Source organism: Lycorma delicatula, chromosome 13 (assembly GCF_047948215.1).
Source record: "Lycorma delicatula isolate Av1 chromosome 13, ASM4794821v1, whole genome shotgun sequence".
NCBI lineage: Eukaryota > Metazoa > Arthropoda > Insecta > Hemiptera > Fulgoridae > Lycorma > Lycorma delicatula.
In genome coordinates this window covers 18,177,389-18,193,434 of record NC_134467.1, presented here as the reverse complement: position 1 = coordinate 18,193,434, position 16,046 = coordinate 18,177,389, and the positions used below count along the sequence as shown (strand labels likewise).

Sequence of the window (16,046 nt, the reverse complement as noted above, 5' to 3'; positions counted from 1 at the left end):
ATATAGTGATATTTTATTATTTCCATATTATATTTTTGTATTATATCCGATCACAGAGAGCAACTTGGTGAAAGCAGACAGACGAAACCTGCTTAAAATTGATGCGGTTATGGTCAGAGTTTTCTTTAAAAATAATCCCGATCTTTATGCTGCTGAGTTTAGAAATGTGAAAACTGCAATGTTTTTATTGGTTTCAATTATCCATTCATCTCAGGAATGGTTGGCTTAAGTTTGATCAATACTACACATTGACTGGCACAGTTACATTATACTGATAAGTTGCTAATAACGTTAATTGTTGTTGCGACTGTAAAAAAAAATTCTCAATTAGAAAATATATCGATCATTTAACATATTCTCCATATTTAAAATAATATGATCTTGGGTTAAGCTGAGAGCAGTAGTGCACCTAAATAACCAGTCGGGCTTGACTCGGAACTCCCCTTAGGTAAGACAACATTGAATTCTAACATCAAACAGATTGGTGAAATAGACCATCCGTAACCTAAATATCATGTCTTTACTATAAAATACTCATTATTTATAATATATGTTTATTTACATTTAAGTGGTCTTCACAGAAGAAAACAGTTGAATTATATATCATTATATATCATGCGCATTTTGGTATTGGTACTTAAATAATAAATATAAATATATTGGTATTTAAATAATAAATAATTACAATAATACTCAAAAAAATTACGGTGTTAATTAGTCAAGGTTAGCAAGCGTAGGTTAAGTTTGGTTAAATTATATTTATAAAATAAATAAATATTTATTTATTTAAAAAAAAATATAGATGTACTAATATATAACTTGATAAATCTGTTATTCTCTAACTTCATTTTGCTTAATGGTCTATCGGCTCTTATTTTTGAAAAATTACTTAGATGAAAATTAGAAGAATTACTAAAGAATTACTTCTGCTTAGCGAATATATTTATTATGATTATTATCTATACTTTTATCATATACTAGTGCCACCACTTGTTCCCTTTCAAATCTGTGGCTTTTTCAAACAATTTTTTTTCATTCTCATTAATTTACTAGCTACTGCAGTATTTCAGCTTTATTACCGCTACATGGCAACTTACAGCAGCCAGGTATCCCAAATTGCATCAAGTATTTTCTGGAATTGGTTTCATTCTGTATCAAGGTACACCACATGAATTTGGCGAAGTAAGATTCCACGTGGTGCCTGGCAGTACACACTTACAAGTGTTTAATAGTACACCGCTATGAGGATCAATGAAACGGTACTGGTGATTTAACAGTATAATGGTGGAACCCTTCCATTTCCAGTGCATTGGTTTGGTTTACATACCAGGAATGCGAATAGAATATACTCGCATTAACATTGTTTTTGGTAGATTTGTCTACAACTTTCATAAGCAAAACACTCAACTGTTTTCATGACAATGCTACTGAAAATTCATTGTTATGGGTAGACGTGACCAGCATGACTTTTGCGCCTAGAGAAAAATGTGTCCCTCAATTTTACCTTCCATGTGCTGCTCAATAGAATCTGCAGATACTTCTCTAATGATGTTATTCCCGTCGATCACTATATTTGGACCTGTACCCAGTTCATGGTGACACTAAGCAACACCTGTTGAATGCCCAATTATATAAAACATGAATGATGGTCATGTAATTGAGTTTCAAATTTTTCAGGCGTGTACCATCATGCATATTGCCTTTCCATCAGCAAGTATGTTTGTTGCAACACCATACAACAACAGAATTTTGTTAAGACACATATTGTGTCTGTTAGATGTCATATCCTAGTTTTCAGTAGAATGCCATGCAGTTGCAGGAACTTTATGGCATTGTTTGTGAGTTGTAAAATTTAAAGCACTCATGTTATTGAATAACATGAGTGAAATTAACTGTTTTCATTATAAATGCACAGAACCAACTCATAAATTTTGCTTATGCGCACACACAAAGTTGCGTTAATTGATCAATAATGAGACATATACATGTCTCATTGATCAACTGAAACTACTATAATTAGGACAACTAATTATAAGAATTAACTAACGTTACAAGTAATTACATAATTCTACTGTCCACTTTATGTATTATATTGTAGTATATTATATTGAACATACAATGCCACATGTATAATAAAAATTTTTAATTTTGTAAAATTTTCTTTTAATTTTCTTGATTGTGTTTACAGCCTTCTTATGATTTGAAGAATAAAGATCAAATAATTGTAAATCCACCGATGGCCTCATCAGATTATTACTATTCACATCAGGTAGCAATGCCGTCGCCGCCGCCGCCACCCTCAAAATTAATATTTTTAAGAGATTTAGCAAATACAGTTGTTGTTCTCAGTGGAGCTGCATATTTAATTTATTGTTGTTACAAGGTATGATTATAATAAATAATATTAATATTTTAATTTTTATATTGAATATTCGTTTTTATATAGTTAAGGAAATTACAGGTTCAACTGCTATGGATGGAAATTTGTAATGTATGATAAATGCCATGCTTAAATGAGATTTTGTTGTTGGAGGTAGGAGAAGTCAAGAGATTTAGAAAGAAATCTATACAGGAACAATAAACAAATTCTTAAAGAAATTAACATTTACAGACATAAATAGAAATTAAATAAATATTTTCAAGTATAGAAAACATCCAAACTGCACAAAGTTTTTAAATCCCTTCCTCTTAAAAAACCACATTAAAAAATTCCAACCAAAATATAAAACTTGAAAGTAATAATTTGATTAGAGTAATAATGCATTAATATTTAAATAAAATTAATATTTAATTATGGTACAAATGTAATACTTTCATTATCTACTAATACAAACGACACTAGGAAAGTTTTGGAATACAACTTCATTTTATTTTAATTTTTCAAAATAATTTCCACCACATTATTGTACACTTCTCCATCACTTGAACTAGTCTTCAAAGAAATCAACCCTGCTGTTTTTTGACAGAGATCTGAGCACACTCTTTGTCCTAAGCCTTCAGGAGGTCATCACCACTCATAAAATGCCTCCCTTTCAGTTTTTTGGAACAGCATAAAGTTAAGACTATAGGGAGGATGCTCTTAAGAGTTTTGAATTTAGTGCTGGCCAAATACTAAGAGCAAACTTTAGAGCATTATTGAAGTAAAGAAATCATGTGTCTATCCTTAAATTTGAGCGCAGCTTCGTGAGAGCTTCGACAAATTTAGATAGGCATTCCACTCCACAGTATATCTCACTTCTCTGTAAAACTATCTTCTTAGTTTCCTACACAACTTGCTCTAAAAACTCCTGCCACACTAAAACAATACGGTCACCATTCTATTCGTACTGATTTGGATTTCTGAACAGTCACGGAGGTCTCATCATTTTTGAACACCCACACTTTCTGAGCCTTGGTTGGGATGTCATAATAGTACAGGAATCGAAATTTCATCAATAGTCACAATTATGTTCGGATAAGTCGATTTCCCATTTTCAAACTTTTTCAGCATTTCACGGTACCATAAAACACAATGTGCCTTCTGAATGTCAATCAAGTTATGCAGCTCTCAGAGGGTATAAAGCTTTGTAACTTGAAGGTGATCTTGCAAAATAAGATGAACTGTCATCTGTGGGTGTACTTGTGTATTAATGCCGAAAGACACCTCTCTTTGGTGGTATGCCACACATCTGTCTCTCTCAAGCATTTTTCATGCTGCAGCAATATTATCCTCAGTCATAGATGAAGACAATCGACCTGACCTTGGAGTGTCCTCAAGGTCAAAATTTCTTGGTATGCCAAGGACAGTCTTCTTCAAATACATTTCCTCTAAGTACTGATCGACACTTAACCCTTGTGTAAAATTGCAGTATTCAGTTTTCAACCGTGACAACATCACTTCCTCTATTCATTAAAGGGCTAACAAGCAAATTACACTGAATCAGTGACTAGAGCAGCTACAGTACAGGTTGGGACTTGTCTAAACATATGCTAACTTGTAACTAACTGTTCCATCATTTTGCAAAACATTCCTAGTACCCTTCACAGATTACAGTAGCAGGGAAATAGTTAATTTTGTGCAGAATTTATCAAAAAGATTCTTCTGATTTCAAAATAATTTAACTCTGCAACCATTCACCGCTAAAAAACAAACTGTATAGTATGTCGGAGAAGGGATTCTAGAATTTCAATCAGTTGCCGACAGGTGCTGCCTCTCTTGTGACGTGCTTCCTTCAGTCTACATCAAGATTACAACCTCGCAACAAAAATAATTCTGTGTTCTTTGCTTCAATTATTGCAAGTTCATGACAACTGTGCTATGTGGTTTTCATTGATAGTAAACTCGCACTATACCTTCTACTCCTCAAAGCATTCGATATTGGTGTCAACAATTTGGAAATATTGAAATTGTAGATTGGTAGTAATTACTATTATTTTGATATGACAACCAAGTTTAATAATCTGTTAAGGAATAACACTCATACTTTAGAAGTTAACTAATTTTTGTTAATATTAAGTAATTTTAACAGTTAATTATGTTAAACGATTTTATGTTTACTCCTATAATTATTTTTTTTTTACATGAATTTTGCTTTTATTTTTACAGAAATATATTGAACCCTTCTTATTTGGGTCTAGAAAAAAATCAAGCAAAAAAGATCCGTTGGAGATGCAAGTTATAAAATTAAAAGAAGTTTTAGATAGAGTCAATAGTAATGTAGAAAGACTCGAAGCAAAATTAGATTTAGCTGCTCAGTCACAGCAAAGCGAAGATAACGAGCTGTTAACCGAGATTAATTCACTTAAAGGATTACTTTTAAATAGGTAAATGGTAAAAATAGATATTTATTAAATTAATTTCAGTTGACTGGTTTGATACAATTTCCCCATTCCTTTCTATTACGTGCTAATTTTTTAACATCAACATATTTACTAAATAACCTATAACCTCAACTGGCTATTTGTTTCATATATATTCTGTCTTTTATCTGCCTCTGAAGCTTATACACATCCTTCTATTACTAAATTAACCTAAACCTTTATGTCTTAGTACATAACACATCAGTTTGATTCTATCAGAAATTTCTCTCCTCACCTATTACTCATCCTAAGTCTTTGTTGATTTCAAATTTTATCGGCTTCATAATTTTCAACATCCTCTTGTTATACATCACATTTCAGAGGCTGCCTCTATTTTCCTTTCTGTTTATCCTGTTGCCTATGTTTCATTATCATTAGGTCTATACTCTCCACAAATATTTTTAAGAATGTGTTAGAAGTTCTTATATGTATATATATTTAACTTGACTAGATTAAGTTTTTGAATGGAAGCTTTCATTGCATGTGCCAGTTTATACTTAATGTCTGCATTACTTAATCCATCTTTTCAATTTTATTACTTAAATAATAAAATTCTTTTGCTTCTGATATATTGCGTTCCCTTATCATATTTTTTTTAAATTTCAGTTCTTGAGGATTGTAACTGAATTATTTCCATTTTTTCTCTGTATGGAGGTAATTGATTGTTCTTATATAATATTTTAACCTCTATCTAAAAAAGCTCATATTTTTTCAAAACTGTATATTCGTTATAATACAGGGTGTACAAAAAAGAATATCGGGGTTATAACAGTATTTAATATTTTTTAACTCTGATTTACAGTAATAAATCACAAATAAAATAACTAAAAATCCCTTACAGTTTTTCGCTGCAAATGTTCGACGTGAGCACTCCAACCACAAGGTGAGTTCCAACAATTTAACCAACAGGTATGTAGTAATAAAAGTAACAGCTGTTTCAATTCTGTGCCTTGATTCGAGTAGATCGCTGGGTAATGGAAGCGCATATGCATGATTCTTTATAAAAACCCAAATGACAGAATCACATGGGGTTAGACCAGGTGAGCTCAGAAGCTACTGCATATAAGCTCTATTATCAAGTCCATTCTGACTTATTCAGTAGTTCAAACGACCCCATATGGAATTAAGCCAGTGAGGAGGATATACACCATGGTCTTGTCGTCAAATAAAATTCTCTGGTCCACATTGCAGTCGAGGAAAGATCCGTGTAAGGAACATATCCAGTAATAATCCGTGTTAAGCTTGTTTCAGTGAAAAACCTTTTTTTCACCAAGATGAAATATTGACTCAAGTTGGCATACACAGTATGCCATAAGAAGCTGTAAACAGTACAGACACATATGTAAGCATTTTTTTTAAACATTACATACAGTCATCACTACCTTTGCTAGGTCACAGCTAGCCCCTCGGTCGTCCTTTACTTTTTCCTTATTTATGCAGACATCTGGTCGTTTGAAGCTGATTGTGCCATTAAACAATATTATTGTCAATTTAAAATCACAATTAAACTTTCTACACAACGCATGTCGATATGTAATTACAGATTCACATTTAGCAAACTGCAAAATACAGAAGGCTTTCTCTTAAGGAGACACTGTCTTTGTTAATGGCGCTGTCGAGTGGAAACACAGGGAATCAATCTAAGGCCAAGTATGCAGCTACAACTATCCCTTTTTGCTCTTTGATTTTATCCTTAAATCAATGACGTACACCTCATCCAAGAGATATTACAGCAAATTAAAACTTTTTTTTTCTGTTAAGCCTTCAAACCACCGTAAGGTATTACTTAAGAGGATGAATGAATGTAAAATGAGGTGTAGTCTTGTACAGTCTCAGGTCTGTCATTTCTGAGATGTGTGGTTAATTGAAACCCAACCACTAAAGAACACCAGTATGCACAATCTAGTATTCAAATCCATGTAAAAGTAATCCTTTATTAGGATTTAAACTTTAGAACTATTGACTTCGAAAATTAAAACCCTAATATTCATTTTGTTCACCCAGTATTTATATTTAAAAATATACATTTGATTCAGAAATAGTTATCTCTACACCACTTTCTGTTTCAGAATTGTATGTCTCCTTTTCAGCCCGTCAGAATTTTCCGGGTCATGCGATCATTAAAAGTGAGGTTAAGCGTAAACTATTTTTGTGGTTAAAGTTTATTTAGTTTTAGATTTTTTTAAATGTATATCACAGCAGTTTTGTTACATATTGTAATTAGTTCTTTAACGTTATAAATAATGTTGAACTGTAGCCCTATATCACCATGAAAACTTTTTTCATAAGATTTTTCATTTAAACCTTATGAAAAATGTGCAGTAATTTCTATAAGACACTTCTTTGCATCAACCGATTCAGTAGACGTTAACAATTAAGAAGAAAAAAATAAAAACCACTACTTTTGTCAATTTAAAGAAGTATATTAACTAATTATTTAGAAATTATTTTTTTAATTTATTGTCTAATGTTTTATGTTTATTTTCAATTAATTAAAATAATAAAATTATTGAAAACAGATTAAGAATTCTTATTTAGAATATATTTTACTTTGTCATCTAGATAGCGCTATAGCTCTAGAAGGGAAAGTATTGTAATTGATCGAATTTGGGCATATACAGTTTTCACCAGATCTTGATATTTTACCAATCTAAAAAACCAGATGGAAATTTTCCAGATGTTAATGTTCATATGTACATTTGAATGTTTTTTGTTGACCTCTAATTCACCTTTATCTCCAGAAATACTGGACCAATTTTGACCAAACTTTGTCAGATTACTAATATATATGGGGCATTTAATGCCATTAGATTTTCAACTTTAAAAAGATCAAGGGCATGAAGCTGTAGACCAAGGTCACCGCCGTATCTTGAGATTTTGCCTAATTAAGGACATCATTATTTTTCTTAGGCACATTAGTTAATGATTAAAAACAGTATTTGCAAAAAAATAAATTTTGGCAAAATCGCACTCCCACCCCAAAGAATGCTCTTAAACTAGTGGCAAAGTGGGCATATGCATCAATAGTATCCATTATCACCACAGGGAGTACTTAGTGTCGCACTCCGTCATTTTTTAATTTTTCCTTTTCCCTATGGGGAATCCCCTTTTTCCTCATCATCTTTGTTTGAAAAATTTGAAATTCTACAGGGTTGCAACCAAACTAATTTTTACACCGTAAATATTATTTATTTTATTTAGTTAATATTTCAAAGGTCAATAGCACTGATGTGCAGCTATGATTTTTATAAAAAAACAATAGTTATCATGGTAGGTTAGGTAAAAGGCTGGTATTAAAATTATTTGAAACAAGACTAAACTTCTCCTTTTCATTTTGTAATACAAGTCCTTGTCATCAATTTTGAGGATCAAATGTGGTTATCTCAAAGCTTAAAATTAAAATTACTTTTGAATTGCAGTGTGAATGTTCCTGAAACATATTTACATTTTCTTTCATTTTTAATATACGAGGGTTATTTTTTTCAAGGTCCGATCAGTCACGAAATAAAAACCTGCACAAACATCGGATGAACCTTTGCGCATATGTGTTGTGCAGCGTCTCTAGTATGGCCTTCAATCACGCTTTGTCACTTAGTTTAGTTTTGAACACGCAACTAGCACGTAAACATGTCTACAACAATAGTATCTTCCACCAAGTGTGAAGTGCATGCGGTAATTCAATTTCTTCAGGCTGAGGGATGTAATGCAGTTAAAATTCATAGACGAATAAGTAGTGAAACTTCAATGAGTGACAGCAAAGTGCGACAATGGTGCAGGAACTTAAAGCAGGACGTGCAGATGTTCATGATGCAGGCGGTCAGGGAATGAAGCGAGTGTCAACCGATGATCTCATTGAGCGAGTGGATGAGGCGATTTGAGAAAATCATCGGCTCACAATTCCTGTATTGAGTGATTAATTTCCTAAAATTTCAAGGTCAGCTCTCTACACCATTGTGAGTGAGAGACTTCAGTACCACAAACTGTGTGCGAGATGACAAAGCTCGGCCACACACTTCAGCTATAACAAAGAAGTTCCTGCAGCGTTTTCGTTATGAAGTGTTTGATCATCAACCATACAGCCCAGGCTTTGCTCCATCCGATTTTCACCTCTTTGCTCACAAACGCTGGCTAGGAGGACAACATTTTGGCACAGACATCGAGCTGCAGACCAGCGTAGAAACATGGCTGAAAACATAGGCGGCTCCATTCTATGACGAGGGTATTGGAAAGTTGGTACCATGCTACAACAAATGTCTAAATCATTGCCATGAGTGGCGACTATGTAGAGAAATAGCGTAAATATGTAAGTACTTGTTACAAATAAAAAATTGTTTATTTTCACTGTGGTTTTAATTTTGTGACCGATCGGACATTGAAAAAAAAATAACCCTTGTATCTTTCATAGATTTTGTTATCAGGGTTTTATTCTGCAATTTTTTGCTATTTTCCAAAAACTAGGAAGCATGGAGAATAATCACATTTGATCCTTAATTACTGTTTTACTCATTTTGTAATCTGTATTTTAGTCTAATCTATTTTCAAAATGAAATTCTTGTAGCAATCAATCTTTATTTTGTTGTTTTGTATTTACATTCTTTGTAGCTTTTCTCACAATTAATTAAAAATTTGTAAAGTTAAAAAAGTGCAGCGTTCTGTTGCTTTTGTTCTCAGGTGATTATAATATATCTGGCTTTTCATCTTAAAAAAAATACATGCACAATATACAATACTTTTTGTAATGTTTTTTGGTTTAAGTAGCTTTTAATAAAGCTTTTTTTACAAATATATTGAAGTTGTGAAGAATGTATTAAAAATCCATTTAATGTAATATAGAATAAATGGTTCTTAAGGATGTAGCTTTTCAAGGACAAGTTTTTTCTTTTATGATGAACATTATATAAATAATTATGGAGTGCCCAGCATTATGTACATCATTTTTCACATGCACTAGTTAAACGTTTTATGCCTTATCAGCTGCTATGTAACTTATACGCTTAGTAATAATGTGTAAACTTAAAAAAATATTTAAAAATTTGACCATGATTTCCAACTTTGTGGAAAATTTTCCCATTCAATAAAAAAAACAATTTTTAAATTAAAATTATTGACATCATTTTTCCTATACATAAAATTTGTTACCAAATTCAAGTTTTTATTTTAACCCTTCAGGTAGGGAGCACGTGAATGTCACGCATATGTTGAGTTGTATGTATCGGCGGGTTGACGTGACAGTCTCGCAGCGAGCAGTGCTTTCTTCAAAACTTCATAAACTGCCATCTCGTTATGTTTATTTGAACAACTGCCTCTGTGTTATCACGAGGCTTCGTTCTTCCCCTCTGTGTTTTTATAACTGCGTAGGATTATATATCCGTGGTGATGAAATACGATTTTGTTCTACGAAGTTGAATGCTCTTCTTTCAGTCAGTTGCGTCAGCTGTGAGTAAACGAAAATGGCCGGGTCAAGCACATCGCGTAATCTTACATCAGAACAAATTATTGAATGTTTAGATGAGACGTTTGACAGTAACATTAGAATATTTGATAGTGGTAGTGAATTTGATAGTGACGAAAGTGATGAAGATTTTGTGCCAGAAAATCGTAATGAAAATAAATAAGATTCTGAACAGAGTAGTGGCGATAGTGATGATGATATTGATATACTAGTGAAGTGTACAAGAAAAGACATAGATTGGAGATGGGAGAAAGTGGGTGATTCTTCTGCTGAAAACTTGGTTTAAATCGGTGTAATAGTTTTGAAGCTATAATTTTTTACTTTTAGTACTGTGATACAGCTGCTGGTTGGGCATTTAAATTACTGAAAGTAGGGTAGGGCTTTAAAAATTTAAATACTGGCTTGAAGAAATAACTAAAATATTCATTAACCCTTTGTACACTTTTGTTAAATACAGTCACTAATAATTTACTGGTACCGCTCCTTTGTGGAGTATAACTAAACAATGACATTTACATGTAGCACTCCTTTGTTGAGTATGGCTCAACATTTTTAAAATAACCACGGCCATACATAGAGATTCAAAAACGAACCAACATTTGTTTGTAAGATCATAAAACCCACGATAATTGATATTCAATATTGATAGAATCAAAAATAGATTGTTTTATGCATAATTACGTTCTCGATGTGAGGTTATGTATTTTGTGAGTCGGTTCGGCATCTACCAGTCATCCTGATATTGAAAATGAGTTTAGTGATAATAGTGATGAACATCCTGATTATAATTTTGAAGAAAGTGATAAAGAAAATGCTATTTTGGACAATTATAGTGAAATTAAAGGTAGTGATGATGAAATAGATGAACCAAAATGTAGGCCTACTCCTAACATTCCAGGAACAACCCAGGTTTGCACCCAGAAAGTTGTTTCAGGAAAGGTCTCGCTGAAAGATTTATCGTAATTGAATTGAAAGTAATTTTTTTGATTAAATGAAGGTTTTTGTAAAAAAAATGTTTTTGGTACAAGCAATTTTACCATATACTTAACGGTAACCAACCATAAATCTAATTAATAGCTGACTGGGAACTAAGTGATCAAAAAATTGTAGACCCAATTGCAATACTTGTTCATAATTGGAGGATAAAGGGTTAAGTTAAGGTATTATCATCTATACATTGAACAAGATGCTTTGAAAAAAGACAGAATTTTTATAATAGCACACTAACCAGTGCACCAGAATGTTGTTTAACTTTCAGAAATGCCATTTTACACGCCACGATACTATTGTTAGTTTTTAAGCTATAACAAGGTTATAGCTTAAACAAGTTTGTTAATACAACAAACTTGTTTTAAATTTTACTTCAAACCTTTTCACAGAGATATTTAAAATACTTCAACAATCACTTAGGGAAGACTATATGAGCAGATGGTTCAATCATTTTGAATAGAACAGAACATCAACCAATAGATCCCACACCTGGGTGATCTTCCATATCACTAAACAATAACATTTACGCAATTTGTGCTGCGGTTAGTAAAGATCAGTGCTTTTACTAGACAAAAGATTGTTGAGAAAGTGAACATCATATCTTAGGTTCACACCTCACAATTTTAATGGAAAAACTGATGCGATGAATGTTAATTCATCGCAAAATTAGTGCCACATTTGCTGACCAATGATTAGAAAGAGAGTGTTCATATCAGTCAAGATCTTCTTGATTATGCCAATGCCAATGAGGAGTAACCAATTAGGAGATGAGAATTGGGTTTATGTTGCAATGCAAAAATCTAATTGTAATCATTGCAGTTTGTTGGAAAAGGATTATTTAGAACAAATAAAGCTCACATGAAGCTGATTGTAGATATTTTGTCTGGAAAGCATTGGGTCTAATATGAATTTATTCCACAAACTGGGAACTCTACATGAAATGGTGTTTATGGTATATTTATGATGTGTGAAGGATGCTGTACACAAAAAGAGGCCTGAAGTGTGGAAAACTAGGTTTGGATAATCATCATGACAACACCATTATCCTGTAAAACACAAGTCAACTGTTAAGCCTCACTCTTCCTATTTTCCAGAATTGGCCCCAGTAGATTTTTTTTGTTTTTCCCCATGGTTGGAGGTAATCTTGAATGGACGTTGTTTTCAAACCATAAAAAAAATGAGGAAATTACAGTACAACTGCACATACTCCCCAAAAACAGAACAGGAAACATTCCATAAATGGAAGAGATGTTCGGAGCAGTATATTATTATCAGTAAATGAGACCATTTTGAAGGTGCCAAACCTACATAAAGTTGTAACTATATTAATAAAGTTTTTATTGCATAACTTTGGTCTTTTTTTTAATAATCCTTTTATATTACTATTAAAAAAGATATATTTTATATGAATAATTAATATTAATTTATAATAGAATTTGTATCAATATTAATTGAAATTCATATGTTTGAGTATTATTGTATAACAAATCTGTGAAGTCAGGATTCATGTATTATAAGAAATAATTTTATTTTTACAGGAAACAATTTCCAGCTACACCGCAAACAAGTAGTAATGTAGCAGCATCAATACCGACATGGCAGTTATCAGAAAATCAACCTCCTAGTACTGAAATTGATAGTGAGAAAAAACCTGTTAGTTCACCATCAAACTCATCAAATAATTCGACTAATAACGACGGCAGCGATAGTAGTTTAGAAATGATAAAAATACAAGAAGTTACTAATAATAAAAATTAAATTATATGTAAAATGTATAATATTTATTCATATTTCATACTAGAAAAAGTTCACTTAAAATCTCTTTATAGGGAAATACTCTTAAGTATTACTCATTTGTCGCAAATTCCTGTTTTCTTATTTTTATGTAATGTTTTCTTTCTGTATTAAAAGAATTATTTTATTATACATGTTTACAAACCGGAATTTTTGTTTTATAATTTATTGAAGGATAATAAAAATACATACAATATTTTATTTTCTACATGATTTGCTCTTTTGGGAACACATTTTTCCTGGTGGATAGATAGTTATTTAATCCCACTTTCGTAAAATGATATACATTAACCAATTGTGTCATGAATGCTTCAACAGCAGCATCGTCTTCAAATTTCTCTCCTCCAAGTGCTTCTTTTAATGGGTCTCGGATTGGAAATTGATGTCTTTTTTGATGATATGCGAGATTTGCTTCATCTAAAACTTGGCAGTGGTTTGCAGAATTCACTGTACGATATTCAAAATCAACATGCAAAACTCCTTTGAAATCTAAAAACACAGGTACACCAAACCAGTCAAATCATTGGCACACCTCTACCTGATAGAGCTTCTGACCTTTGGTGAAAAGACGAAGGATCCATTGTGCTGCCACTTTTTTAAATCCAAGATCGTCAGAGTAATGATTGCCTGAGCACTGCCGTTGCTTATTCCGATCTCAGAAGCAATTTCCATAATTGTTAATCGACGGTCGTCCTTGATAAGGTAACGAACTGTGAGAATGTTTTCAGCAGTAGCACATGCCCTTGGGGCAATGTTGATGACCTTCATTTTCAACTGGTTCTTGTCCTTCCAAAAACTGCTTATGCCACTCGTACAGTTGAGTCTTTTTAAGTATATTGTCTCCAAACTGTGCCTGAAGTCTTCTAAAAATTTTGGTTGTTTTCACACCTTCTTTCTGTAAGAAATTTAATAATAAAGCATTGCACAATGTGCAATGATACCTCCTGCTCTGATATTGTGATACTGACTAGGAAAATGTAGTGAGATGGCTTTCTAAGAAAGGATCCCCTACATAAAACATTAAGAAGCCACGCCCCTATCCGTTAACAGTGCGTCAACAACAACAAAAATTCTGGTTTATATTTGATTCACTCTCTCATATATATAATTTACTGCTTGGATTTAACCAATATTAAGATATTTCATAATAAATTGTTGGCTCTACTTGTTTCAAAACTAGACGAACAGTAATCACACCCACGTTTAGTAATTTAAACCCATGTTTGTTCAAATTACTGAAATAATTAGGATTCCTGGAGGTTTTATTCTAGGATTAAAAGTACAGAATTATACATTAGAAATAAATAAGTTTTTTCACTGTACTAGTGTTTAATTTCAAGACTAAATTTCTTTATGATATGTTACAAAAAAAAAGTTATTACTTTTACAAAATTTATTTTAAGCGTAATATTTTTTCTGTAGCATTATTTTGTAGTTAATGGAACTGATTAGAATGAATTGTTGGTTTCAGTTACTCATTGAATTTGTACTTAAGTATTTAATTTCATCATGTTTTATTTGTAAATTTTTGATTATCCTGTTAAGCCATTATCATCAATATTTTTTCAATTTTATTTGTAATGCCGTGGTTTGATTTAATTAAAAATTTGTGTCGATGTGTCTGTTTAATAATTTTCTTAGATATTTCAACATTAATATATTAAGCATTTCTATAATTTAAACTAATTCCAAATTTTTAATTTAACCCTTAATGACAGAAAAATTATTTTAAAAAGTTATTTTTTTCTCCATTTACATTATTTGTTAGTTGAGTACTTACGAAAAATTTTTGAGTATTTCAGTAAGTGAAATTCATATCACTCTCTTAGTACAATGTTCACTATTATTTTGTACCAGTAACTTTAATGAATTTTGAGGTTATTTTATTATTATTATTATTACTTTTCTATAAAAAAGAATAACAGTATTATTTTTTTTAAATAAAGGTTAATTTTAAAAACAACAATTAGGGTATACATTTTGAAAAAATTTATTTCTCAAATCATTGTTTTTTTTATTTATTGTGGTACATCGAACAATTTAATGAAAATTTTGAAAAACTAAAAATTACAGTTTTTTTTTTTTAAATTGTGTAGGAATATAATCAATTTATATTAAAATTATACAAGTATTATTGTTCTTATATTTAACAAATTAAGTTTATGCAATAAAATTTATTAATTTTTTTTTTGCTGTAGAACAAAATTTTTTCAAACAGTTTCTCTTGACGAAACCGTAAGTAAAATAATATGTTAAAATATCACATGAGAGAGAGCCATTCAGTGATAACCCCCCCCCCCCGCCATTAAAGCAAACAATAAATGATTACAATAACAGTAAACATCCATGTTAACATACTTATAATAACAAAGATTCAATAAACACTCATTGTCATATATCATCACTGAATTTTAGTACTTCTCCAAACTACGAACAACATGTTTAAAACATTCAATTTGCATACAATGTTTTTTTTTATCAAATAGAAGATCCTTTTGCACATATTAACACAGGTAAATAAACAAATAAATAAAAAATTAAACACAGATTTAAATAAAAGGCAGGCAAAATAAGCAAATATAGGTCAATTGCAAAGCAACAATATGACAAACAGTAATACCCTTAAAACAACAATAATAAATTATTGAAACAGAAACAGGTAAATAATGCACAAGGTACAAAAACTGTAAAATAAAGAAAACATGAAAATAAAGTATTCAATGACCAATGTTATACATATCTAAGGTCCAGCATATGAACTCTTTTTAATCGTCTAATGTCATCACCGTTGTCTAAACCAAGGTCCCAGGTTCAAGCATATTGATCTAGGTGTAAGCCAAGGTACCTCATACTAGCTCCATCAGGAATTTCAATATTATCCAAGTATACTGGAGAGCAGTCTCTTCTCCAAGTCGTAAACATAACGTGAGTAGTTTTCACAGAGTTGAAACTGTTTGCATGTCTATTTAGC

At 31.5% G+C, this 16,046-nt stretch overlaps 1 protein-coding gene across 1 annotated transcript in view; it reads left to right on the top strand.

Annotated features, from left to right (window-relative positions):
• The window catches only part of Pex14 (peroxisomal biogenesis factor 14), a 51,065-nt gene extending 36,374 nt beyond the window's left edge, over nucleotides 1-14,691 (top strand). The window contains exons 3-5 of the mRNA XM_075381790.1: nucleotides 2,189-2,383; nucleotides 4,586-4,803; nucleotides 12,820-14,691. Of these exons, the coding sequence (XP_075237905.1) occupies nucleotides 2,189-2,383; nucleotides 4,586-4,803; nucleotides 12,820-13,039 (633 nt within the window). The 3' untranslated portion in view covers nucleotides 13,040-14,691. The remainder of the gene's footprint in view (nucleotides 1-2,188; nucleotides 2,384-4,585; nucleotides 4,804-12,819) is intronic.
• The last annotated feature ends 1,355 nt before the right edge of the window (nucleotides 14,692-16,046 follow it).